This window comes from Lissotriton helveticus, chromosome 5_1 (assembly GCF_964261635.1).
Source record: "Lissotriton helveticus chromosome 5_1, aLisHel1.1, whole genome shotgun sequence".
NCBI lineage: Eukaryota > Metazoa > Chordata > Amphibia > Caudata > Salamandridae > Lissotriton > Lissotriton helveticus.
Window position 1 is genome coordinate 380899072 of NC_136065.1, and position 27142 is coordinate 380926213.

General features: G+C 48.1%; 1 protein-coding gene across 2 annotated transcripts in view; it reads right to left on the reverse strand.

Annotated features, from left to right (window-relative positions):
• The window catches only part of RAP1GAP (RAP1 GTPase activating protein), a 278140-nt gene that overhangs the window by 90564 nt on the left and 160434 nt on the right, over window positions 1–27142 (reverse strand). For both annotated transcript variants that reach the window (XM_078642550.1, XM_078642551.1), the window contains exons 5-7: window positions 17251–17430; window positions 14312–14415; window positions 4113–4191 (exon numbers count right to left, since the gene is read on the reverse strand). In XM_078642550.1, the coding sequence (XP_078498676.1) occupies window positions 4113–4191; window positions 14312–14415; window positions 17251–17430 (363 nt within the window). The remainder of the gene's footprint in view (window positions 1–4112; window positions 4192–14311; window positions 14416–17250; window positions 17431–27142) is intronic.

Sequence of the window (27142 nt, forward strand, 5' to 3'; positions counted from 1 at the left end):
ATAGACAGCTCCGACGTTGCACCTCCTTAATAATCTGAACATTGCTCAACTTTTGCAATACTAGGTACCCCTCGTGGTCACAGATGGCACATCATGGTGAACCACATACATCTTTATTAATGTAACTCAGTCCGATTCTTCTGCATCTCTTCGAGCTCTGGTTGTTGGTCTAAACACCATTATATTGAAATGAAGGACCCGTATGTCATTCCTACACTGAGAATCTCCTGCACCTCTTAGCCCGGGGTTGCTATAATTTCTTATGATGGAACTTCAAGAGCATAACTCCGGTAATCCACCTCATTCTTTGTCTAAATTATTTAGTTTAGTTCCTGACTTGAGATATTCATTTACTAGTTGGCAGTCAGACTGCAGACACATAGGACCATACTTCCTAACAGTTGGAGTTAGTTTGTCTCACAAAAGTGATGCCAACTGGTGCAAAATGTAGAATTGGGATTTACTTTACAGCACAAAACTTGGTATTGTTAACATCTATAGATAGGAATTTATGCTAAAAAAGTACACCTTCTTAAAACAGACACAAACAGCACATATACAGACATGAAAAGTTTTAAAACTATGTACATGCATCGTCGTTTGTACTGGAAGAGTACCTAGACATCACAGGTACATATTTGCAACATGGTGTAACTGCAGTGCATAATTTGTGCTGGTGTTTGCCGATGATCTGCACTGGCACCTATTTCTTAACACCAGTGCATATTTATGAGAGTCCACCACATGGTGGTGTTGTCAGTCCATTTTTAAAAGAGTGAATGAGCAGTGTGTTTAAGAATTCAATATATAATGAAAGTTTTTAAAAAAAGAAGACGGCCAGCGAGCCCAAGCACTTTTTACACCTTCGGGTCACCTGTTTTAGCTCAAATGGTTTTTCTAGGAGTGTATTTGTTAGTAGGTAGCATTGGTACTGGTATTTGGCGGCACTGGCAGGGACCGTAGGATATGCAGGCTGCAATGGTGTCCTGAGGACTTTCTTGGGCCTTGCCACTTATTTGTTTTTGACTTCAAGTTAACAGGACGAGCCAAGCCAAAAGTGTGTCTTGGCTCTTAGACCCTGTGCACCAGTCTAAGATCACTGACTTTGGTTAATGGGGAAGCTGTAATTAATACAGGTTTTCTTGTTTCACTTCGTACTGATATGCCATTTAAACATTTTTTTTATCATGCACTGCATTTACTATGATACATTGAGGCGAACTGAGTGCTAAGATGTGAGGTAGTGTGCTCCCACCCTCTTTTTAGGTCTCGGCTAGCGTAGGCTGCGCACATGCGCAGTTTCGCCAGCGAGACTTAATGACTCTGAGTAAACCCCGCCCCTCTTCTCCATTGGCTGGCCTCCTAAACGGCGGCCAGCCATTGGAGAAGAGGTCTCAGTGATGTCATTCTTTCCATCTAAGCCCCATCTTTTTCGGATGGGGGGTGTGTTTTTTAGTTTTGTTCTACCTGTGACGTTGTCAGTGAAAAACACGCCCCCCAGTCTGAAAAGGATGGGGCTTGCTGCAGGCCATCCCAAGCACAGAGGAGTAAAACGAGGAGCAAATCAGGCGCTCAGATCCAATCCCGCACCGTTACTGATAAAAGGCTGCTTAAGTCCCACCCACAGGATTTCGAGCACTTATCCTTTCTTGATCAGGACGAGCTCTATGGAACGATTTCCGTGGATTAATGTACCAGTCTCTCGCCTCCCCGCTCACCACAAAGCGTGTAAAGTTTTAAGCCCCTACACTGCTAAGTATGTATATGATACTGCAAGCCCTGCATGTTCACCCACTGGCAACCCCAATACCTCTCAGGTGCAATAGATGCCGGACAGAGCCCTGTAAACACGCCCCCCCCTCCCCAGTTTCAGCACACGTTACCGCAGTGGCCCTTGGTCTCACCGTGTCCCGCTCGTTCCGGAGCTGCCCGATCACTCGCTCCCGGGCCTGGAGTTGTCGCTGCTGCTGTTCGATGAGGTCGAGTTGGAGCAGGAGTATCTGCTTGAGGCAGGCGGCCTGTGCGGGATCTCTGGCGGCGGCTGCCGGCCCGGGGCTGTGGTGCGCCGGGTCTTCCACAGCCGCTCTCTGCCCGGCTCCTAGCGGACCATGGCTGCCAGTCACTCGGGCTGTCCCCGGCCCCTAGACTCATGTCCAAGCCAGCGAGCTCAGTAGACTGCTCGCATACCGGGTGAGCCTGGGCCCCCGTGTGCTTCAGAGTGGGGCCTGCAGGGAGTGCCTCGGGTGGCTTTCGTCGGGCCTCGGCTGGTCCGGGCTTCGTGGTCTCCTTTGTTTCTGGCCCTGTGTCCGCCTCTTCCCTGGGCTTCGGTCCCCAGTCGTCCGCCCTCGACCTGCCTCAGCTCGCTCTTTTGTCTCGGCCTTGGACTCCAAAGTGAGCTCCGCTTTCTCCAGGCCGCCCTAGCGTTACTGAGGCCCAGTACATGCCTCGCCTCCTTCTCTGGCTCCGCTCATCAGCGCCTTCTCCCGCCTCGACTCTCCCCAAACTCTACTGCCACCTCTTTTCCTTTCTACCCTTGTCTTCACCGGTTCGTTTCTCCTCTGCCCCTCAGTCTTCCCTCTAGAGACCCTCCTTTCCCTTCATATCAGGGTTGCTCCTTCTGCTTCTTTCCAGCCGTGTACCCCTAGCTTGACTTCCCCTTAGACCTCTCCTGTCTAGCATCTCTTCCCTCAGCTCCGCTGGACTGGCTCCTCAGTGTGCCCCTCTCTCCTTTCAGCCCCTAAGGCTCGGCTGCCGCCTGTTCTCCCCCGTCTGCCCTCTCTCCCTTTGGCCCCTCAGGTCCCTCTTCCTGTCAGTCCCTCGGGCTTGTCTCCAGTTATCTTCTCTTCCCTCAGTTCTCCCAAGGCCGGCCCCTCCACTTGCCCAGCCTGTCGCCCCTCCGAGGCTTTTCGTGTGCCCGGTGTTTTGCTTTCTGTCCTTGTCCTCACTTGCCTCCTCCGATCTCCTGGCGTCTTTCTCCGTCTCACTTGGCCTCTTAGTGGCTCCCTCCCTTCAGCCCCTCTCCCTCCGGCTCGCCTCCGCACCCTCGGCCTGTTCTCTCAGCCTCTCCTGGTCCAGCACCGGTCCCCTTCCTGCGGTCTTCTCAGCTCCCTTCTGCCTATCCCGCCGCCACCATCTTGTCTCCAGCCTTCGGCTAGGATAGTGCGCTGCGCACCGAGAGAGGACGGGCCGTTGGCGGGCTCAGTCTCAGGCTACCCACGCGCTAAAGCCAGCCATGCGGCCACCTTTTATTAATAATAATATTTGTTTGCCCTCGGCCGACGCCGCGAGGCCTCCTCTCCCTCGACCCTTGCCATTTATTGCAGTATTATCCTTCTACCTGTGTTTGGTACTCTTTTGTAACATGCACACGTCACTTTTCTCTTGTAACACGCTGTTTGCTACCTCTCACATTGTAAATGACAATACCATATATTTATCGTTTAAAAAAATATATTTAAATGAAAAAAATGACATTTGCAATGCCAATAGCTCTAACTTTAACAAAGACAAGACCATTGCATTGTAAATGCTTGTTTACTAAATGGGTTTCTTTTCCCCCCTCCTTTTTTAGTTTACGCGTCAATGCTTTGTTTTGACCTCTTTGTGAACGAGGGAAGAGCGAGGGAGTCAGAATCCACATGAATGCTCGCCTCATTTTGGGCTCGATGTTCCAAGGGGGTGGGTGGGGAGGGGCTTATTTACAAGCCCCTTGCGCCGCAGGTGCGTCACTTTTAATAAGGGAAAAAGTGAAAGTACGGGCAGCGCAAGGGGCTTGTAAATAAGCCCCACAGGCTTTATTCAAAATGCCCCAATTCCCCCTAGCATTACAGGTAAGTACCCATAATTTATTGATCTGGCCCTTATGCGAGCCACAAACGACGTCGCCCCCAAATTTGCAATATACTCGTCAAAGGCCGCCCCACACATACATAACTCTCACATTGATTTGATCAATATGTCAGGGCCTTCACCCCCAGTTCGGATCAAAAACAGACTCTATGTTGGTACCCACAAACGCTCTCTAAGAAGAAGCGCTAAGAGGCTATTAACTGGTAACAAGCGCTATATAAAAGGTGCCTCGCTGCATATTAGCTTTTAAAAGTTGCACTTACCTTTGCCATTTGAACAACGTTGGGGAACTCGGTCAGGCACGATATGGGGATGACGTCGTGATAGGTTTTGCATTTTGTTCTGAAATGAAAGACGAGATTAAGACAATGAAGAGCTTTTCCGGGGGCTGCGCTTGATGATAACTCGAAGTTCAGTCAGATCTGACACATCGGAGATAATTACCCCCCCCCCCCCCCCTGCCCCTCCACTTCCCCACACCCACATTTCCCGGGGCTGAGGAACCGCACCACTTGTCAGCCCCTCTATGGATATAAATGGAAAACAAGCGCTGGCAAAGGCAACAATTTGTCCAGGCAGCTTTGTGTTTATTGGAAGACAGTTATGTTTTAATCAGGATGACGTGTTTTATTAATGTAACATTATGCTTCTGTAAAACGGCTATTTAAGAGCTGTTAGTTTGTGTAACAGAACGGACAGAAGCGCGGCCTTGTTAACAATTTTCCAAGAGACGTTTGATAATATCTTATGATGATATTTTTTTTAGAAGAGTGTCCTCCATTTTATAATCAAAGGCAGAAATGGCGACCACATAGATTATTTGAGAAGTGGGCTCAACTACCGCCTGGCAAACTTCTGCTTCCAGCACTTTTTCCTTTCCAACCATTTCTCTAAAGAAATACTTTGAGAAATGTGTTGCATTTAATGCATTTATTTCTCTATCAAAGCCAAAAGCTGCCGGCACGTTTTCTAATTACTATTAATTTTCAGAGTTTGTTTGCTCTGCTCTATTTAAGTACTATGTTCTCCTTCAAAGTTGGCATGGTAAGCAAGACAAACAACGCACTACTTACTGGCGGAGGCACAAATCACAAGCTGCAAAGTGGCTTTTCAAATGTCACAGGGACTGTAGCTAGAATGTTGCTGTCGTGGTATGAATCCTCCTCTGATAGTGTAATGTTAACAAGCTATCCCGGTATCAGGCAATGGAGGTCTCTGTGACCAGGCCTTTTTAGGTTTCGCCCTGGCCGGAGCAACTGCGTAGCAGTTGCTCCGCCCAGGGCGAAATCTTATGTCCTAGATATGGGGCTTTGGTTCTGCCTCTGTCTTCCATTGGCTAGCTCCGTAAATGGAGGCTAGCCATTGGAAGACATCAGCGTCAATCACTTTCTCCCCGTGAAAACGCGATTCGGGGGCGTTTCCGTGTCTGTTTTTAAGTACCGCCCTCTCCTCTTCCCATTGGCTGGAATTTTACCTTCCAGCCAATGGGAAGGGGAGAGCACGAAAAACACGCCCCCGAATCCCTACACGCACTCCCATCCCACCCCCGTCCATTCATTCCCCTGTCCTCGCCCTCCCTCTCTCCCTTGTTTTTTTTTGTCGTCTCTCTCCCGCCCGCCCACTGTCCGTGCCTCCTCCCTTCCGCCCACTGTCCGTGTTCGATGCTGTCCAACCTGGTTTCTTAACATCTTGTTTATCCCCCTCCCTCCCGTTGTCCTGCCTTCTCCCTCCCGCCCGCCTGCCCACTGTCCGTGCCACCTCCCTCCTGCCCGCCCACTGTATGTTTTCGATGCTGTGATTCCCCCGCCCTCCCTCCCGTTGTCCTGCCTTCTTCCTCCCGCCCGCCCGCCCAGTGTCCGTGCCACCTCCCTCCCGCCCTCCCACTGTCTGTGTTCGATGCTGTGAGGAAGGCCCTGCCAAGCTGCTCAGGTACAGACTCAGCTGTCATAGCCCGGGGGGGGGGTGTTGGGGACAAGTTGGGGCTGTTGTTTTTCCATGTCTTAAAGTTTTAGAGAGTTTGAATCCGCCAGACAGCAGATGCGTGTTATTTTAAACTCACTTCCTCCTCCCCGCCCCGCCTTCAGCGTTGACACAGCGCTGGTCCCTCCTCCCGCCTCCTCGTGGTGGTTCGTGTGGGCCCCAGAGGGGAACTGCTGCTGCTTCAGACTCAGGGCTGCGACCGGCCTCGAAGCTGCGGCTGACTGACTGACGCCGGCCTCTGCCTGGCTTTAAGAAGCAAGGAAAGGCGCATCGCTGTCTCTGTGTCAATGAAAGTGAGTTATTTCACTGGCTCGTACGTTGATATTTGTCTTGCATTCTCGTTACGCTTTATGATTTCCTCTTCCCCCTCTAAATCACAGAATCACACAGCCTGGACGAGTTACCCACGCCCTTAAGAGTTCGGGGGCTCGTCTTGCCCCAACTACATTACTGAATGGCTCCACTATCCCTCCCGAACGGAGGGGCTTCTCCTCTTCTAGAATGTTAGTCTTTATGTCTGAGCAGTTTATCGTGCCTGAGTTGCCTTTTCATTTTGGCATTTTCATTTCCGTTTATTCTTTTGTATGTTGTAAGAGTACATGTACTACAATACAAAGTAACCTGGACTATACAGTTTACTCCCACATGCAAATTGATAAACACAGAGACCCGATGACCGAAAGCGATGAATTAAAAAAAATCCCTTTTTATCACTGCTTTTCTTGTCTGCAGTTGAAGTGTTAGAAAACAATTTCGCCTTTTAATCGCGACGCCCGCCGGCGCCTTGTTGTGACTGGTATCTTCATGGTTTTGAGATCGCAGTCATTTCGGGCCACCTTGTGGGTTTCTTTTTCTGTGCACGTGAGTGCTGTTTCGTTTGCTTGCAGTGTGAGGAACTGGATTTTTTAAATGTAAACTGTGCTTTCGCTAGTCTAAGCAGACGAATGCCACTTGTTTACTTTGCTTCACACGTCATGTGCCTGCAGTTTGACATACACTTTTTATTTGCATTTTTTTTCATAAGTGAATGCAATTTGGTCGTGATATGGCCTTACACATATTCTGGAAATAACTATATTTGAACGCTGCCAGTTAAATTATGTGTACTTTGAATCAATTGGAAGAAAGTGTTTATAGAATGGGAGTATGGAATCCGAGAGAACTGACTTTTAACACATTTACAGAAGTGTGGCTGGGAGAGGAAGGTCTGCGTGATTTGCCATTTATTTATACACCCACTTCCTTTGTTTGACACTTTACTTGAAGTTTGAGAGTTGCACTGAATTTATTAGTGGATTCTGCGTGCTTCATCGTACCAGCAAGTGAAATGGAGGGCGTGGTTAAGGATCATCAAGGTTGATTGATAGAAATGACGATTCACTTGTGCATACCAAGCTATCGAGATTGCGTCTAGGCCCAGAAGCCCAACCAGAGTTCATTAAAGGAAGGGTAAAGCCTTCAGTGGCTTCATTAAGGTGGCATTTGTTGATACTTATAAGAGCGGTGGTAGGCACTTTCAAGTAATTGGACCTTCCTGGCTCCTTCATTCCACTCTTGCGCAACAGTGGAATCTGGGCTCTCATTACTGAGTAATGTTAGAGGGGTACATATATGAGGGCCGGTATTAATGAATCTTACAGCTTAGGTACTCTGTAAACTCAAACTTTGCATTATGCACGTCAGTTCAGATCTATTTTGTTCCACAATCTGTTGAAAGTGGATGTCTTAATCACCATTGGATATGGGACTGTATATTACGTTTCCCCTAGAGCAACAGGACTCACACTTTTTGTACATAAATACAAATTTTGTCATTTACAATGCCAATAGCTCTAACTTTTCTAATGGCGAAACCGTTGCATTGTAAATGCTTGTTTATTCAATGGTAGTGAATTGGCCTGGTTGATCAGCCTTCTCCAAAGAAGTATTTGCCATCCTGTTTCAGATTATCATCCCGAAGAGCACTACTAGTTTATCCAGTCCTGGTTTTATTCTTGGCATTCACGGACTTGCAGTTCGATCGATTTCAGTAAGAAAAAAGGAGGACTAAAAGTCCCAGTATGTAAAGACAAAATCTGTATTGGATGAGTTACCCATGGAAATTTGAGAACTTTGATAAGTTATCCAGGGAAATTTGAGGGCGCTGCTCTTTCTGAAGCTGACAAAACGATTATCACTGACTTGTAGCAGCGCCTGTTATTTAGGTGTCAAGGAACAGCTCACTTTGTATGGTGTGCACAATTTAAATACATTCTACACTGTTCAGAAATTAACATTATTCTGTCTACTAGGTCAAACATCTATTTGTGGATGCTGGCATGGCTGCAGATGTCAAAATACTCGGTTTTAACACTTGTCTATTTTCAAGCTGAAAGGGGCAACTACCAAATCTTTTGTAATGAGGGAGATCTTTGGGGGGCCTGGGCAGTCTGAGCACTTCATTCTAAGCCAACAAGGCTAGTTTTCTTACAGATCCGAAAATCTGGTATGACTCCATATCTCCTTTTTCGCATTTATTGGGGAAGTGAACGATGATCAAGTGACAACTACACCTGAGAGCACCAAGGAAGGTCTGAAGGGAGAAGGATTCCTCCAACCCTACAATTGGCTTCTCCTTGACAAGAATGTCAAGTTACATAATGAGGGCTTGTGTAGCACACTATCACCCATGAAGGTATCCTAGTGCTTTGCAGATGTGTGTGCTAGCCTTGAGGCCGCTTATCCAAAGAGCCAGGTCTTTAGCTTCTTGCGGAATTCAAAGAGACATGCGGAGGCTCTAATGTGGTGGTGTGGTGTCCCACACTTTAGGGGTGATGTATGAGAAGGCCTGACCTTCTGATCTGCTTTTCTGAATAAGTGAGATGTGCCCTAGTCAGAGTCCGGCTGAGCAGAGGAGTATGGATGGCTGTTCAGGTAGGTGGGGCCCATGTAGTGTAGGCCTTTGTATGTGTGAGTGAGAAGCTTGAATTGTGTGTGCTTATGTATCGGGAGTCAGTGTAATTCCCTCAGGTGTGGAGTGTTGTGAGACTGGCATGGGAGGTTAAAGACCAGTTGGGCTAATATGTTCTGGATGGTCTAAAGTCTTTTTGTGAGTTTGTGAGGATGGGTCAGAAACAGCAACAGCAACAGCCTGTCCTTGACAACAGTGGGGCCCATCCCCCACCTTTTGGCAGATATGAAGAGTGTGTGTCAGGCTGAGCAAAGGCCGACCTGACAGACACTCTGTCTGTTCAGGTCAGGCATCCAGGTTCTATACATGTGCTAAATGCGCAGGTGCCTGTCAGCCTGATCTGAACTTTGCCGGACTGGAGATGACACAGTTCTGTAGAGCCCGGTAGAGGACTTGGAGGACCTCTACCTTGTGACAAGGGAGCCTCAGACCTGTATTCTGCGAAAAAGGGATAGTCTTTGATTTGGTTATGTGGGTTCTGAAGGATAGGTTATTGTTGATGATAAATCCCATTGACTTACATTTGCCATGGGATGTGGTGTGGAACCACCTGAGTTAATGCGGCCAGGGCGTCTGACTCCGGAACACAGGGGCTCACGGTTCGATCCCCGGCACTGGTGGCAGGTCAGCTCAGCACCATGTGACTCTGGGCAAAAGCTGGCTTAATCTCCCTGACGGGTCCCAGCGATTTGACACCCTCGGGCAATCGCTCACACTTTAAAAATACTGGATTTACATTTAATGTTGATGTTCCATGCCAGGAGCTCAGCTTCTTTGGAGGTATTGGCGCTGAAGATAAAACACGGTCTTGGTAGGAGTATGCTTAATATAAGTTCTCAACACTTAGATTTGCATATGAGCAAATACATCTTTTAGTAGATTGATGTTTACTTGTCAACACGTTCTTGTGGAGATGAGAGTCGCTTACACACTTTTGATGTGATTGGTATGACAGCACAGAAACATTTAAAATAAAATTATAATAACAAAGGTTACTATCATTTTATTTTTCCTCCCTTCTCCCGGGCAGGCCATCTATTTCGGCACATTGACACAGCCGCAGGAAGGAGGAGGAGCTGTGGCACTGCTTTAAGTGCGCATGAGTGTTTGTGAACGTCCGGCAAACACTCATGCTCACTTCGATCTCTCCTCCTGAGCTGTGCTTTATAGCTGGGTGGAGAACAAGCAGAAGGTCATAGACCCTTATGAGGGCCCGACTTTGGTGCTCACACCAATCACAACGCTGCTCTCATGCTGGGTAATACCACCATGAGAGCAGCATCTGGATTTGGCGCAGGGGACCCTGTGGCATGCCGGGAGTCGAGGAGCAGAGGGCAGAGGAGCACCGATGCTGCAGAATGCAGGTAAGCATTTTTTTTATTCACCCCCGGATTTATTCCCCCCCTCCTCCCCCCCCCCCCCCCCCCCGCGCTGCCATCCACCAACCCCTGGGCTGCTCTCCCCCACGCACGTTAATTGTTTTACTACTGCTTCATGGTCACCGGTGTTGAAAGGTAAAAGAGGTTTATTGAGAAAAACATCTGTATGTTACATATATCGAAGCACAGCACGTGGTGTATGAAAATTTATACCACTGTGCTAACCATAGCATTACTGAAAACTGCACTCATAAGTACATGCTGTGATTTGGAACACTGTCGCCTTGGGCAATCATACAGAAATAAGTTCAACATACTTTAATTGAGTAAAGCAGCAGCGGGTTTGATTGATTCTTCACATTGAACTGGGCCTCTGTTTCAACACAAGCAATGCAATCCTGTGCCTTACTTTGATAACAAGGTATTATGTGGACTTAAGCCTTTTTGTAGACATTGAATATAACCTGTTTGATGTAGTGAAATTAATATTGCAGGGTTATTCAAACTCAATATAGGCATGTCGTTTGCTGAATTATTTAATATTCTTGTTCACATGTGTAGCTTTTATTATTGACCTTTAAATTCCTTCTCTAAAATTAACCAGTTATCATCTGGCTTGGTCGTGTCTGTCCCATGAAATCAGGCTCAAATATCCAGTGTATTTAAATGCCAATGCGTTATTGACAATTGTGGTAAGGTTAGGTATTGTACATTGGTTAGGTGACTGAATTGGCATACTTCCTCAAGAACGTTTGTTCTCTACCACAACAAATACTGTTGGAGAAAACGACCCCACACCTTGCTAGAAGGTAGAGCTTGGTCCAATTTTGTGCTATTTATGTACTAGTTCATAACCTCATGGCTGCTGCCGACGGCCAACAGCTATCGCGTGCACTACCTTTGGAGTGCTGCGCACGTCCGTTGGCCGTCGTGGCCCCGCCCGCTCAATAGAACGTTCCACACTAGCGCGGAACGTTCGGCGCAGTTAAATGGTTAAACATCTTTATCAAACATCCATGGTTGTAAAACTCTTTCTACCCTTAGGATGACATCTTGGTGCTATTCCACTGGACATGAGGGGACTTGGTTCAGAGAGAGGCCAAAGTCAACAGATTACACCCAGACTGGACATGTTTGAAGAACGTGAACTGCAGATTCTGGGGGCAGTGAGATAGGGCATATCGTGTGGCCATGCCCTGTACCGATACCTCCTTGACAAGGACATCACCAGGCCAAGAGGAACCAGAGAGCATGGGGGAGAAGCAAGGACTTCGCCAAGGGCCTATCCAGCAGAGGCTTCAGTCACACCCAGTGGCACTGGGGGCAGAGGAGTCTCAGCATGGATGGTCAAGGCGCAGAGCATGCTCCTTTTCCTGCATGCCCCAGAACACACAGGCACACCTTTCCGCCATTCCCCAGATTGTGATGAGCATTGCAGAAACATGTGGCATGTGTGTTCTGGGGCATGGAGGAAAGGGAGCAAGCTCTGTGCCTAGTGCCCATGGTGCACATTCGGACATGCCCATTAGATTCTGGGAAAATGAGGGTTTGTTGCAAGCCATCGTCTAAGGTGAGAATCCAAAGGCCGTGCTTCATTCATGTATGTCTTTAGTAAAGTGCTGGTTTGTGGTGAATTGCTGAATGTATAGACCAATGCCAACATAGGTTGCAGTTTTAGGTGACTCCTTTCTTGGGTGAACCAGTGTCCGCAGTTGAGATGGGGCAAACCCGAAGGAAGCTTTTCAGAGCTGATCTTTGGTGGTGCTTGCACCCAGTACCCAATGAACATGACTAGCCAAGCATGCTGTGAGAGCAAGGGGATGCGTCGCAGGATGGGGCGTGCAACTACAGCCCACTGGGCATGTTCAACCGACTCTGTGAATTTGAGTGGTGCACCTTCTGGTGCTATGTCGAGAGTCCACTGAGCACAGCCTTCAACTAGGCCCACTGGATTTAGGGCGCATAGGGTCTGAGCACTGTCATGGCCAAAGTCATGTCCTGCACTCAGTGTCTACTGCACACTGCCAAAGGCCATGTCTTGCATGGTCTGCGGGCAGCGGCCTTGGTGCAGGACGTGGCCAAAGGACACAGACTGTACATATCATTTCTCCAATAGCAGAACACTGGGCATTGGCCCAAAGCTGCACCTAGCATGCATTTCGGCAGAAGAAAGGAAACACGTCTATGAGCAGGCAGCATCTATGGGTTGAGAGAATAGTGAGCACACATCAATCCCATGGACTCAGGGGTACTTGACAAACAATGTCAAAGACCAAGACCGTGCCCTGGTGCATTGCCCATTACATATGGTGCAGGCTGTGCCCAGCTGTATTGGTGGCATGGGTACTGGACAAAGGACGTGGATAAATGCCTTGCCATGTATTGAAGTCTCACAGGGCGTGACTGCAGGCCACTCCCGCCACGTACTAAAGGCAGAGGTACATGGCGACTCTAGATAGTTTCCAAAATATATAATTATAAAAACCACAAAAAGAAATAAAAAAACGTTAACTGATGTTATGTTCGAGGACTAAAATCAGCCTCCAACCAACCAAAAAAAGATCAGTTGGGATGTTACTATTATTGTTATGTTTCTAAACGTAAGGAGCGCAGACATTTCCTGGCTATGACTAACTATGGTTAGCCAGCTCTGTAATTCTGCATCTGATTGCCCTGGTAATTCCTCGTTTTTCACAGGAAATCCACACAGAAACATGGCTATTTACAGCAGGCGAAATCTTTGTGTGAAAGTGAAAAGCTAATCATTGCAATAGGCCTGTAAGTCCTGCTACCGACCCCATAAGAATTAAGAGGCGACTTGTAGTGAGAGGCTTTGAGTTTTGATTCTAATTCCAATCCTTTAACTGGTTCAAGAGCCAGCCATCGATGTCTGTCCATTAGTATTTGTTATGGAGATGCCTCGACAAGTTGCTGGATGGATTCACATCAAATCACAAACAGCACTTAGATGTAGTTGAGCTCTGTATCTGTATGGACAGCAAGCGTGGTGCTGATCTGGTTTTAAGATTTTGGAATTCACAGTTGGTGAATCTGTTATATTGGAATATGACGGGAAAACGCACATTTTGGGACAACTCAGCAACTCTCCTTTATGTCTTGTTCACTCTGCATAAAACTTTCCAAGATCAAATTTAGGTAGGTAGATATTTCTTTTGAAACATTACCTGTAGATTTGTCAGATGGGTGAATGGAAAGAACAATGGACCCATGAGTCGGTCTCACAGCTCTCTGACCACCAGAGATGAGAGGTGTGCCTCATTACAGTGCTCACTTGGAACCTGTGATATCATGTTTGCAGCACGCTCTGTGTTTGTCAAGGATCAAGGTTCAGCCAGTTAGAGTGCCAAGATGAGGTGGTCACGAGGCTTCGGATCCAATCAGGATCTTATGCACCCACTCGAGAGTTGGCCAGAAACCTAGCAGTAAGAAGACCCCTGATTGGCTTGATGTTCCACCAAGGGGAAGTCACGATATGTAGCGGCTCTGAGCGGTGGAAAAATGCAACCTGCCAAATGGCACACAACATGTCTGATGTGCGCAGCCTCAGCTAATTTTTGTGAAAATGTTGGCACCCTGCGGGAAAGTGTGGAAATAAATTCACAAAATGCATAAATTTAACACGAGATGTGTGACACTTGGCAGAGTTATATGTTACCATGTATATGCCAAATACATGGATGATAACTAAAAGGACGCCTCTTGCTCCATCATGTGGATCTTGTATGTTTTTTTATTGTTTTGTATTTAGACTTCTATTTGCCTATTTCTTTCACCTGATTTCCTGACTTCAACAAGGCTAGCATATCTAATTTGCCCATTCTGCTAACAGTCGTATGTACCATTTAATTGTACTTTTGTCCAAAAATTCTAATCAAAATGTTACATTTTGTTTATATATATATAAATAAATAAATACATAAATAGATCAGTAAAAAATGAATACATGTTCTTATTAAACATTTGGTAATGCTTAGAGTACATGCGCAGGCACACTGATTTAACAATCTGTGCCTTGTTAGCCAAATCTCTAAACCTCTCAGATGGTCCAATGCTGCTGTGGGGTTGTACAATGTGTTGAGACTGAGCCACATGCTCTTACAGGTTGAGCCCCAGACGTGTGTGGGTCAATTACCTTAGCAGAAGCCGCAGATGTTCTTGGTCCCCGATGACATCATACTTCATTGAGAAGACCAGGTGCCCCAATGCTGCATCCATGCAATAGTAGTTAAAGTGTTCCTGTAGAAAGAAGACAAATAGAACATTACTGGGAAGATCCTAGCCCTTTTACTAACAAATTAGTCCTCATCATTTGTGCCCCAGGCAGGGGATAATCATTACACCCATAGTTAGCAATACCAGGTGTCCCATTCACTCCAAGAGTGTAGAATTAATGGGGGTTATGGGCTCAACTGTGAGACTGCCCTGGGATATGAGGGCTTACCAGGGGAATCATTTATTATGGGGCCGATTCCACCAGTAATTTCACGTTCTCCCTGTCAGTTTTCCCTGCAGATTTCAGCTGCTGAAAGTAGCCGAAATCTCCTGGGGAAATATTGGAGGTCTTTCTTGTTTTCCTTGACCTTGTTATTTCAGATGGGGCTGCTGGTAACAGAGACACTGGCTTGAGTCACCTTCAAAGTTTGCACTTGTAATCATGCCCAAGATGTGAAATCTGTAAAGTCACTCTACAGCCCACAATGCATTTGTTCCTGAGCATTGATTGCAGAACTACCTACACGAGGAAGCGCTATACAGGTCCTAAATGTGACATGGTAACAAATGTATCTTAATTTGGGGGACAAAGCCTATGCCAGATCTATAAATATCTCTTTGTTAAAGATCGCCTTTAGCGGAGTTCTCTATGGGATGCTATTGGGTCCATTTGTGTGGTGTGTTCAATTCATCTCTAAACATTGCGCAGCTCTACGTGCTTCTTACTCCTCCTCTTGTGTACCACTGTTCGCTCTGCACATCGATTCTCTCTGCATATCCACTCTCTCTGCACGTCCTCTATATTTGCACTCCCATATCTATTTTCTACATGGGCCTAATCAGCTCTATAAACATCTATACTTTCCACCCTCCTCGCCTCTTTATGCACCTCTCCCATACCAACATCCACTTCCTACTCACAGTGATTTCCAAATCTCTACACAAAAACTATGCACTTTCACTCTTCGAGAACCTCTACTCTATGCACACCTCTGCTCGTCCTGTCTTTTTGTTTATATGCACCTCACTTTGTAATTTTTCTAAGCTCTACCCTCTTTGCTTTGTCACATCCCAGGGCATCTTTATCCATATCACCGCTTCTGAAAAAGAATGGGCTGTTCCCTTGCTTTTTGCTATACAGACCCAGGGATCTCTCATGGTGGCCTCATTTTATCTATTCCTCGAAAAGTCACCACACAGCCACCTTCACTGTTTGATTTCGTCTATCTATTAGTATCATTGCAGGTTTCGTGATTCAGGTGGACATTTGAGTCTCGACATTATCTTCTGCATGCTCTCAGTCACGTTCAAAGGCATCTGCAGTGTTACTCACCGGCTGGCTATCCTACTCCAGAAGCTGATGTACAATTTGACAAAAGGACTGAGGCTGGGACACAGCCTGAAAATATCAGGCTGCAGCTGTAGCCCAAGTGGACTTTAAATCACAAGCACTTCTTCCTTCTGCCAACACTGCACCACACTGGGTGATTGAAACATTTCAGGCTAGACGGAAAGAGGTTCAGCAACTTGTGCATCACTGCATTTACCAAAGTCTTCTCGAGATGTTGAGGGGATTTTAGGATCCAAGCCCATTCAATTTTTTGGAATGGTCTTGAGAGGCAGGCAGAAGCACCAACATATGGGGAAGTTTCTGAGATATGGTAAATTTCCTGTCACTGCCATTTGACCAGGTGGCCCCTTCATCTGAAAATGGCCACCAAATACCAGCTGACTCAGTCCTAAAACAGAAACTTTAACTATACTTTTTTCTTGAAAAATCATAGTGCATGCTGATGATTGTAACTATTGTCTCTAAACTCACTGGAAACTTTGGAATGTGAATATGGATGAAGTTACTTCACCACCTCCTGAAATGGGTAATTTGGGGGCTTGGTCATATCACCTTTGGCGACTACTGACTTGGGCTATGTAGGGTAATTTCAAGTGTAAAAGAGGTACAATCTGCTAGTAAAGTAATATATGCTTCATACAAGCTCTTATGAAGCTACAGATATTCCCCAGACTCACTTGGGTGGTCTTTGCCCAGGAAACCGAGTTGTACACATTAAGGTCACATAACATACATAAATCCACATTAATGTTCACATTAAGGATCGCCTAGCATAGTGAGACTTAATGCGCTTCCTCTGCCTTGCTGCACAAGTCTTTAGACGTCCTGTCCAAAAACCTCGCTTTCCACGTAAAGGCCCCCATTACAAGTTGGGTGTCATCGAATTCGATAATCATTGCATCCAATAACTGACACTGAGGTGTCCTGTATTTATCAAGTGCGATATCTTTAACCTATCATCAGATTTTGCCTAATAACGTGATTTTTTCCCCCGAAATCTGCATGTTCCAGTAAAGTAACAGGTGTTTTTCCCCTGATACACATCAGCAGGTTTGACCTGCTATTTATCAGAAAACTCATAATTCCAATATGTGCAACATTACAGTCTGCAAATATATCGGAATTTTTCAGCCCCCTTGTAATGAGGGCCAAAGTCACGTTGGGCTGCGCATGTTAAATCTTGTGAATGGACAGAAAGTACATGCTTTACCAGCCTAGTATAGTCTTGTGCATATATTCTTAGTATGCTCTGCTTGAAAGCCTCGCTTAATTCTTATAATGGCTTATACATTAAACCCTGCCCTGCAAAAGGTCTCTTCCATGCTTTGTCGTACTATCTTGGAAGGTCTGCCATTGTTTGGCGAGAAACTCCCACCTTGTACAGAAAACCCTGCAATGCAAGGAAATCCCAATCGTGTCCTGCTCCTGAATTCCTGTTCCTCATTGAAAGTCCCTCTTCCCCAAAACCATCTTAAAAGCCATGCCTGGGGCTGGAAGTCCCACCTTACCTTGCCCAGAAAATGTTTCCGGTATATTCTGGCCAAGTGGTTGCATTCTAGCTTCATCTTCGTGGTTGATGGTGACTGTGTTTCTTGGAGGCTTATCAGCTCGTGGTTTGTCCCTTCGATCCAGTAGCCTCCAAACTGCGGCAGCAGAATGAGAGGAAAGGGTCCCTCGCGGCCCAGAACCTGCGAAGCAAGCAGGGAGAGGCATGAAGGGAGAGGAAATTATATTTGCTATAAGAAATAGATTTTGAAAAAAGAGTTAACCTTGTGTCTGAAACCACCACTAGTTTATTAAACAGAAAACATCTGAAATACACATCAGTCATCCAGCAAACCATGAAAATAACATAAATACTAGGTAATTATGACTGTTTTGCCTGATAGCATTTTCTTTAAACAGGTTGAGTGGTCCCAGTGGACACAGCTATTGTTCTAGTATTTAGTTCAGCCAATATCCGCTTCTCTATGCTGACACGCATTTTGTTATTCTATCTTCAGTCTCTTTCCTGGTGCTGTTGGCATTGTACAATCTTTAATGAAAATTATATTTTAAACAAGCCTTGGCAATGCCATAGGTCTGGCTTTAAAGGAATGTTGTATGCTAATGTGAAGCATCACACGTAGATAGCATGGAAATGGATATGTGTTTGTGTGGAAACAGAGAACTGTAGAATAATATCGGTGTCATTTTAAAGGGCAGGTAACAGCTGCACTGTCAAGCCAACCTAAAAATCAATGTAGGTTAATGACTGCTCTCCTCCCATCTGTGCTGCTCTGAGAGAAAGACAAACACCATTAATTATCTAGCTGCCTTAGACACTTTCACAACTTTACAATGTCATGCATGTGCCCCAGGAAATTCTAGCATAAATCAACAAAATGATCACAGCTGTGAGGAGGGCAAGAACTTTTTTTGTGGAAGAACACAACTTCTGCCCAGTCAAAACACATACACTTGGCTCTCAATATGTGGTGGAGCCAAAGCCCCTCTCCTGGTTATTCACACTTTATTGCCTGTCGACAGCTGAACAGTCATGCCAGGCCATGAAAAGGTGATAGTAGAAACCCGACAAAGACAGCAGTACTCTATCACTGGCTTACTCAGAACCACACAAAAAGAACAATAAAAAATGTTTCTCGAAATGAATGGAACGCAAAGGTTTTTTTAAAAAGTGCACCCACAGGATTTCACACTCTAGTGGCTGTAGATGTCTGACTACTTGGTATTCAAACTAATGCCCGGAATAGTGCTCCAGTCACAGTTTAAATGTGAACTCATGGAAAACGTGTGTGGATTTCATGTTTAAGTGCAAGAAGAATATAAAACGTATATCTTGTTTAGCTCCACAGGAATATTTTCCCCTCAACCCACATGGCCACCAATTTTGGTGGTGTTTCCTTTCTTCCTTAGAAAGTGATTTACTTCCCTCAACCGTACCTTGACAGAAGTACATCTCTGGCCTTTTCCACATTTGGGGAAGGGTCGGAGAGGAGTCTGTGAATACTCACATAAAGATGTATCTTAGTAAATGTTCACAAAGTTACAGGGCTTTCCTGTCCTATAATGCCCATTCTCTTTCTGTTTCTAGCCATTCCTCATTCATCTACTGACACAACATTGTGAGAGTCATCCTCTTTAGTGAGCGCATAACCAACTTTTGAAAATATAAACTGTGGTTTTGCAATCATAAAAAAAGCCACTTTCTTCGTGCAAATTAAACGTACATGCACAAACAGTTCTGAGAAAATCCCCCAAAAGTTTTCAGGCGAAAGCCAGCTGATAAGGGAAACTGGGAGAGTTCCTGAAAGACTAGTCGCTCATCTTGGAGAGGACAATAGACAGAAGCCACAGGTGAGAGTGTGTGGGGCAAGAAGTATAAAGTGTGCATTGATTCTGTATAAATTCATTAGGATGATATCTGTAAAATCTTCTTAAGTTTATACTTCCCACTCTTAGGCCCTTATTATTAATGGACCGGTTTTGCGGTTTGCAGTTTTTTTTCATTGATTACCATTCTACCACATCCCTCACAATTTTCCCCAGGTGAATTTTGGAAAATGCCCGGTAAATACTGTTACAACCAGATTTTAGTGTGCAAAGCATCACACAACATGCATGCTATTCTTTATTTGGATGGTGAAAACTCAAGATAGAAGTTATTTATCTGCCCCATAATCCCCTGGGTGTAGGGTTGCCACCTTTCTAAGAGTCTTTAAAGGCCGAAATGTGGTACTAAGACTTTAAACAAAATCGTATGTATTAATTTGTAACATTACTTTTCTGTCTTTGTTCGCTGTAAATATGAGTCATAGATCATTAATGCAGCTCTAGAAAACACGTAAAAGTGCTTTTTATTCATGTTTGCAGTTTGTTGTAATATTTTATCACTTTTATGCAATGGCAACAAAACATTAAAGCAAACCACCCCCTACCCCCACCACTGTACATGCATCTGTTGGACCTGGCCCTTTTGGCAGGTTCACCCCGAGACTTTTTGCTTTTTCCTAGCCTGTTTCTGGAACCTGGGTTGGTGATTTTAGGCCTCTGCGCACTTTTTCACTGTGGTACAGTGTAAAGTGCGTGTGCTCTCTGTGTATGTGTGGTGAGTGACCTGCCCTCCCATAGGAATGAATGGGGAATATGTATGCCCATGGTAGTCCCTGATGTGTGGGGAGTGCAGGGTCGAGTTTGATATGTGAGAACTCGTGAGATTGAATGCTGCATAATGGTGTATGCGGCATGATTGTGTCTAGTCTAGAAGTACCACTTTTAGAAGTTGGCATATTTGTGTAGTGAGTCTGCTGGCACGTGATTGGCTGGTGAGCCTGGCCCAGGAGTGCCTGGGCCTGCTTGTGGATTGACTGTCTGGTTTGAGTGTGACAGGGGCTGCAGAGCCCCCAGGAGGTTGTCTGAGTCAGCCCGTGGATGAAAGGCAGCATCTGCTGCCAGGGAAGTGGGAGGAGATAGCACCTGATAGTGAAGGGCTGTGCCTGCCTGACCACAATGCTGGCTCCACCTCCCCGCTGGGCGACTGTCACCTGTGTCCCTGATACTGAAGGGACTTCCCTATAACCAGTTCTGGCTGGTTCTCACACTGCCTACACAAAGACTTCAAAGACTTTTCTGTGTATAAGAAGGGGCTGTGTCCCCTTCCAAAATGTTCTTGTTTTTGGACTTGAATCTGCCAGGGGCATGCTGCTGCTTGGGCCTGCGGGAATCCCTGGGCCCTGCCCAGCCCCTGGACTCCTGAAGGACTTTGCTTTGGCCTGGGATCCTTTGGACCTTCCTTCTATCCCCCCAGGACTTTGCTGTATCCCTTGAAAGACTTTGCTGGACTTTGGATGTCCTTATAGTGCTGGGAGCGCTGTAGTTTGATGCTTAGCGCTGTTAGCGCTTTATTTTTACTCCTGGGCGTGAGGGCGTGCGTTCTTGCCCCTTTAGCGCTAAGGAGCGCTTTATTTTTCTTGTGAGGCGCTTGGGAGCGCTGATATGCCTGGCGGCTGACCACGCCGCCTATTTGGCCTTGTTTATTTAATGTCCAAAGGGAGCCTACCCCTAGATGTGACCCGTAAAAATCACCGCCGCTGCCCGGGACGAAGCGCCGAAGGGGCCGCTCTGGGATTGGGCCGCTGTGGGGGATCGTCCCGGTGGGCCGCGCTGCCACTGGCTGGCCGAGGAAGAGGTTGCCGCACTGCCATTGGCTGTACAAAAGGAAGAGTTCCCGCGGCCGCCATTGGTTCCCATCGGTCGGCTCGACAGAAGGGCCGCGCTGGGATTGGCCCAGGCGTCTCTGAGCCTCCCGAAGGCCGTGCCGAGATTGGTTGCTGCCCGCCGAGAATGAGAGGAGGAAAGCGTGCTGATTAATGGCTGCCCGGGGCTCCTGTGAGCTGTAGAGAGAGCCCCGGGGCCGCCAAGAGAGAGCCGCCACAGAGCGCCGCCAGTCCTGGTGAGTGTGGCGTGAGAGGAGAAGGGAGGGGCACCGGGACACATTGTCGGTGTCCGCCCCCCCCCCAGGAGCGCGATCTCGCGCTCGCTGTCGCTGGAAAGCCGTGAGGGCTCCATTGGGGCTACTGCTGGCGCGGGGGACGGGCGCAGAGTGTCGGTGCAATTAGGGCGGCCCCGTTTGGCAGTGGGTCGCCCCAACGTTGAAGTAGAGCCCAGAGAGGCTCTGAAGGGGCATTTGAATTTACGAGCCAGCGAGGCTCGAGGGGCCATTGTTTGTTTTGAGCCCTGCAAGGCTCCAACGACGCCACAGGTTTCTAAGAGCCCCCGAGGCTCAGGGGCATCATTGATGTACAGAGTCCAGTGAGGCTCTAGGGGGCAACATTGTTTTCAGAGCCTGAGGGCTCCATGGGGCCTAGGTGTTTTAGAGCCTGTGTGGCTCCAGCGTTTGGCCATTTTTAGTTAGAGGGGGCGCCGGGGCACATTGCCGGTGCCCGCCCCTCCTGCCTGCGAGGAATTTGTTTTTAGAGCCTGTGTGGCTCCCACAGTGGGTGCAGTTTGCGCCTAAGGGTCAGGGAGGACCCTGTCGCAGTTTCTTTGATAGTTCCCCCAGCTGCCCAGCAATTAGTGGGCACCTGCACCGTTTAGGCCCCTGACATTGAGACTCAGGGCGTCCTAGCCCCAACAAGGCCAGTTGGCCTAGGGACTGCCACAGGTGGTGGCTTATGTAAGGTTTTGCGCAATGGTATGGCTTATTCCTGCACCTCTGAATGTTTTTAGACATCATGTGATTTTTGCGCTATTGTATTGTTCTGGTACCTCTGAATGTATTTTATTGCATCATGTGCTTTGTTCTTAACACCGCTGAATGTGTAGGTTTATGCATCATGTGTTTCCCTTTACTACTCCTATGAATGTATATTTATGCATCATGGGTAATGTGTTCTTTCCTAGACCCCTAAATGCTGTGTGATACTTAGGTGGTTGTTCTTTTTAGTACAGGTGGTCCTAGTGAGGTCCTGGTCCCCTGCGTGACATTCTACTAAGGTGGTTAGGGTTGCGTAGGTGGTACTTACCTGTTCCCAGTAGTTACTGGATGTGATTTATAACTGTTATTTTGTTTCATTTCTTATTTTCTATGATCTACAAAGTACTATTTCTAAATGTGTTGATTCTGACAGTGACCCATGTGGCCCTGTCTTGTAAATAATCCCTTATGAATATTGCCCGTGCCAGTTGGCACAATGTACATGTGTGATTTTTATCTGATGTGTTTTGACAATACAAAAGGTATTTTAATGTAACCTTGTGGGAGTTCCTTTTGTGGTGTGCCTAGGATGTTGTTGCTGTTGTGTGCTGGCGCAAATGCTTTACACATCGCCTCCGAGTTTAGCCTTGCTGCTCATGCCAAGCTACCAAGGGGGTGAGCAGGGGTTATCTTGGCGTGTGACTTCCTTGCCCTGACTAGAATGGTGGTTTCTGCCTGGCTTTGGCGTCAGTCTTAGCCTACCAGAAATAGCCAGTTCTAACATTGGTGGTCAGCGGTGCGGATTTGGACTTGTGTTTGCGCAGTGCCACAGCGACAACTGGCTACATTACAAAACTCTGCAATTTTTTCAGATAGTCACATGTTTGGGATTATTGTTTTTGATTTTGTTTTTCCTCAAGAGTGTCATTTTCAGATGGTGTATCTGCGCTTTATGTTTAGTGGCAGATGAGAGAAAATGACAGGGCGGGATGCCAGTAGAGGGGGAGGTTCCCATAGATTAGGAATCCCTTGCTGGGTCCAGTGGCCAATCCTTTTCCTGTCCCTGTGTGGGTAGATGGAAGAGAGGGAGTGTGGAGGAGAAATTACTTGCTTGGGAGGGTGGTTATCCCCTGAGTGTAGTGTGTGTGTCTGGATTCCCCAGTATGGTAGGATCCAGTGGTGGCAGCTTAAATGTGTCCAGTGCGTGAAGTCCCATTCCCAGTTCCCAGAGTATGGTGCCTGGTGCTCAGTAAGAGGGGTACAGGTTGAGAGTCAGGGGCAGTGAGGAACTGTCTCACCAGTCTGGAGGGGGAGTGTGTGGATGAGTGCTGTGTTGAACTGGAGGAGTTGGTGTGAGTTTTTTAAGGAGCTTGCACGTGAGGTGTACCTCTGGTGGTGTGCAGGAGGTCCTGCAGAGGCACTGGACAAGAAGGTGGATGTCTGGCGGTGTGCTAGATGTCTTGCAGAGGCATTAGGGAGTGATACTAAAAGTAGTGGCTTGTGTATCTGATGATCCTGTGTAGGTGAAGAGGTTCATGTGTAGCCCAGCTAGGTCCCATTAGGATGGTAGGGGTGTAGGGGCTCACGTCCTGTCTCAGCGGAGGCGGGGAGTGAGTGTGGGACGGTGTGTCCCACGTTGGCCCGAAACCCTATCTCAGGGCCTGGAGGGTTCCCTAAGGGAGCGCCAGGTCAGGGGCCTAGACTGTACTTACAGGTCATTTGAGGAGGATCTTCCTGTGTCTAGAGGACGGGGAATGTCTGTAATCAGAACTCCGGCGGTCCTGGTGTTGGGCAGTACCGCTCCTAAGTGGAGGGTGCAGAAGTCCTGGTTCGCTGGGCATTTGACCGTATAGAGTGATTGACCATTTGTGGGGCCTCTGAAGGTTGTTCCCCGAGGAGGGGGGAGGCCAGGTTCAGGTTCAGCCTGACCTGGAGGGAAGGGCATCTGTAATCAGTGTCCTGACCTGGTGTTTGGCTTTCAGGGGTACCGCTCCAAGGTGGTAGGGTGCAGAACTCTGGAAGGGGGTGCAGAGGGACGGTGTCCTTACTTCTGACCCCGGTGCAACCTAAGGGTTTCGATCCTAGGTTGGGAGATTAGGAAGCTTCCAGGTCAAGAGGAATCTCTACTAAGGTGGATCAGCTGAAGAGACTGAGAGGGCTGCCCTTGCTGTGTGTTCTGGGGTCCACCTGCAGTTTGTTGTTTCCACTAAGGTAGAGGAAAGGGGGCTTTGCTGTGTGCTGTGTCCCCCCACCTGCTTGAAGAGGGACTGTGCTGTGTGCTTTGTACCTCAGAAGTGAAATAGTTTCCAGGTGGTAGACCAGTGACGGAGTGAGGTCCTGATCTGGTAGGAGAATTGTGTTCTGGTGAGTGCTTCCCTGTGAGGGGGCGGAAACCCAGAAGGAGAGGTAGGGTGGGGCATGCTTGCCCGTGACCTCTGGTCAGCCTGAGGGGGTGTTCCCTAGGTTGAAGGTTCAGTGGTAGTTGTAGCTACACTGAGAGGGAGAGTGGAGAATGGCTATTGTGTGCCAGGGGTTACTGCCCCCCACTCTGTGCATTGGTTAGGACCTGTGATATTTTGATGGCCTAGGGCCTGGTCTTGGCCGTGGATGACTAGAGAGTGCCAGTGGGGTATTCTAGTTGTGCCAGAGAGCTTTTGTTGAGGGAAATCTATGTGGGTTCAGAGTGGCGAAAAACCGGAGGGTGTCCCTGCCGTGCGGGCCCGTGTCCGTGTTTTGTCTCCCAAAGCAGTGAAGCCCATCAGTGGAGTGATTGGTCTACCCTGCGTTTTGGCTGGAAGGGGGTTGTGTTGGACCTGGCCCTTTTGGCAGGTTCACCCCGAGACTTTTTGCTTTTTCCTAGCCTGTTTCTGGAACCTGGGTTGGTGATTTTAGGTCTCTGCGCACTTTTTTACTGTGGTACAGTGTAAAGTGCGTGTGCTCTCTGTGTATGTGTGGTGAGTGACCTGCCCTCCCATAGGAATGAATGGGGAATATGTATGCCCATGGTAGTTCCTGATGTGTGGGGAGTGCAGGGTCCAGTTTGATATGTGAGAACTCGTGAGATTGAATGCTGCGTAATGGTGTATGCGGCATGATTGTGTCTAGTCTAGAAGTACCACTTTTAGAAGTTGGCATATTTCTGTAGTGAGTCTGCTGGCACGTGATTGGCTGGTGAGCCTGGCCCAGGAGTGCCTGGGCCTGCTTGTGGATTGACTGTCTGGTTTGAGTGTGACAGGGGCTGCAGAGCCCCCAGGAGGTTGTCTGAGTCAGCCCGTGGATGAAAGGCAGCATCTGCTGCCAGGGAAGTGGGAGGAGATAGCACCTGATAGTGAAGGGCTGTGCCTGCCTGACCACAATGCTGGCTCCACCTCCCCGCTGGGCGACTGTCACCTCTGTCCCTGATACTGAAGGGACTTCCCTATAACCAGTTCTGGCTGGTTCTCACACTGCCTACACAAAGACTTCAAAGACTTTTCTGTGTATAAGAAGGGGCTGTGTCCCCTTCCAAAATGTTCTTGTTTTTGGACTTGAATCTGCCAGGGGCATGCTGCTGCTTGGGCCTGCGGGAATCCCTGGGCCCTTCCCAGCCCCTGGACTCCTGAAGGACTTTGCTTTGCACTGGGATCCTTTGGACCTTCTTCCTATCCCCCCAGGACTTTGCTGTATCCCTTGAAAGACTTTGCTGGACTTTGGATGTCCTTATAGCGCTGGGAGCGCTGTAGTTTGATGCTTAGCGCTGTTAGCGTTTTATTTTTACTCCTGGGCGTGAGGGCGCGCGTTCTTGCCCCTTTAGCGCTAAGGAGCGCTTTATTTTTCTTGTGAGGCGCTGGGGAGCGCTGTAATCAGCCATCAGCGCTTGGGAGCGCTGATGTGCCTGGCGGCTGACCACGCCGCCTATTTGGCCTTGTTTATTTAACAATCTGTTTATTTAACTTCGTCCCGGGCCGCTGCCCGGGACGAAGCTCCGAAGGGGCCGCGCTGGGATTGGGCCGCTGTGGGGGCTCGTCCCGGTGGGCCGCGCTGCCACTGGCTGGCCAAGGAAGAGGTTGCCGCGCTGCCATTGGCTGTACAAAAGGAAGAGTTCCCGCGGCCGCCATTGGTTCCCGTCGGTCGGTTCGACAGAAGGGCCGCGCTGGGATTGGCCCAGGCGTCCCTGAGCCTCCCGAAGGCCGTGCCGCGATTGGTTGCTGCCCGCCGAGAATGAGAGGAGGAAAGCGTGCCGATCAATGGCTGCCCGGGGCTCCCGTGAGCTGTAGAGAGAGCCCCGGGGCCGCCAAGAGAGAGCCGCCACAGTGCGCCGCCAGTCCTGGTGAGTGTGGCGTGAGAGGAGAAGGGAGGGGCGCCGGGACACATTGTCGGTGTCCGCCCCCCCAGGAGCGCGATCTCGCGCTCGTTGTCGCTGGAAAGCCGTGAGGGCTCCATTGGGGCTACTGCTGGCGCGGGGGACGGGCGCAGAGTGTCGGTGCAATTAGGGCGGCCCCGTTTGGCAGTGGGTCGCCCCAACGTTGAAGTAGAGCCCAGAGAGGCTCTGAAGGGGCATTTGAATTTACGAGCCAGCGAGGCTTGAGGGGCCATTGTTTGTTTTGAGCCCTGCAAGGCTCCAACGACGCCACAGGTTTCTAAGAGCCCCCGAGGCTCAGGGGCATCATTGATGTACAGAGTCCAGTGAGGCTCTAGGGGGCAACATTGTTTTCAGAGCCTGAGGGCTCCATGGGGCCTAGGTGTTTTAGAGCCTGTGTGGCTCCAGCGTTTGGCCATTTTTAGTTAGAGGGGGCGCCGGGGCATATTGCCGGTGCCCGCCCCTCCTGCCTGCGAGGAATTTGTTTTTAGAGCCTGTGTGGCTCCCACAGTGGGTGCAGTTTGCGCCTAAGGGTCAGGGAGGACCCTGCCGCAGTTTCTTTGATGGTTCCCCCAGCTGCCCAGCAATTAGTGGGCACCTGCACCGTTTAGGCCCCTGACATTGAGACTCAGGGCGTCCTAGCCCCAACAAGGCCAGTTGGCCTAGGGACTGCCACAGGTGGTGGCTTATGTAAGGTTTTGCGCAATGGTATGGCTTATTCCTGCACCTCTGAATGTTTTTAGACATCATGTGATTTTTGCGCTATTGTATTGTTCTGGTACCTCTGTATGTATTTTATTGCATCATGTGCTTTGTTCTTAACACCGCTGAATGTGTAGGTTTATGCATCATGTGTTTCCCTTTA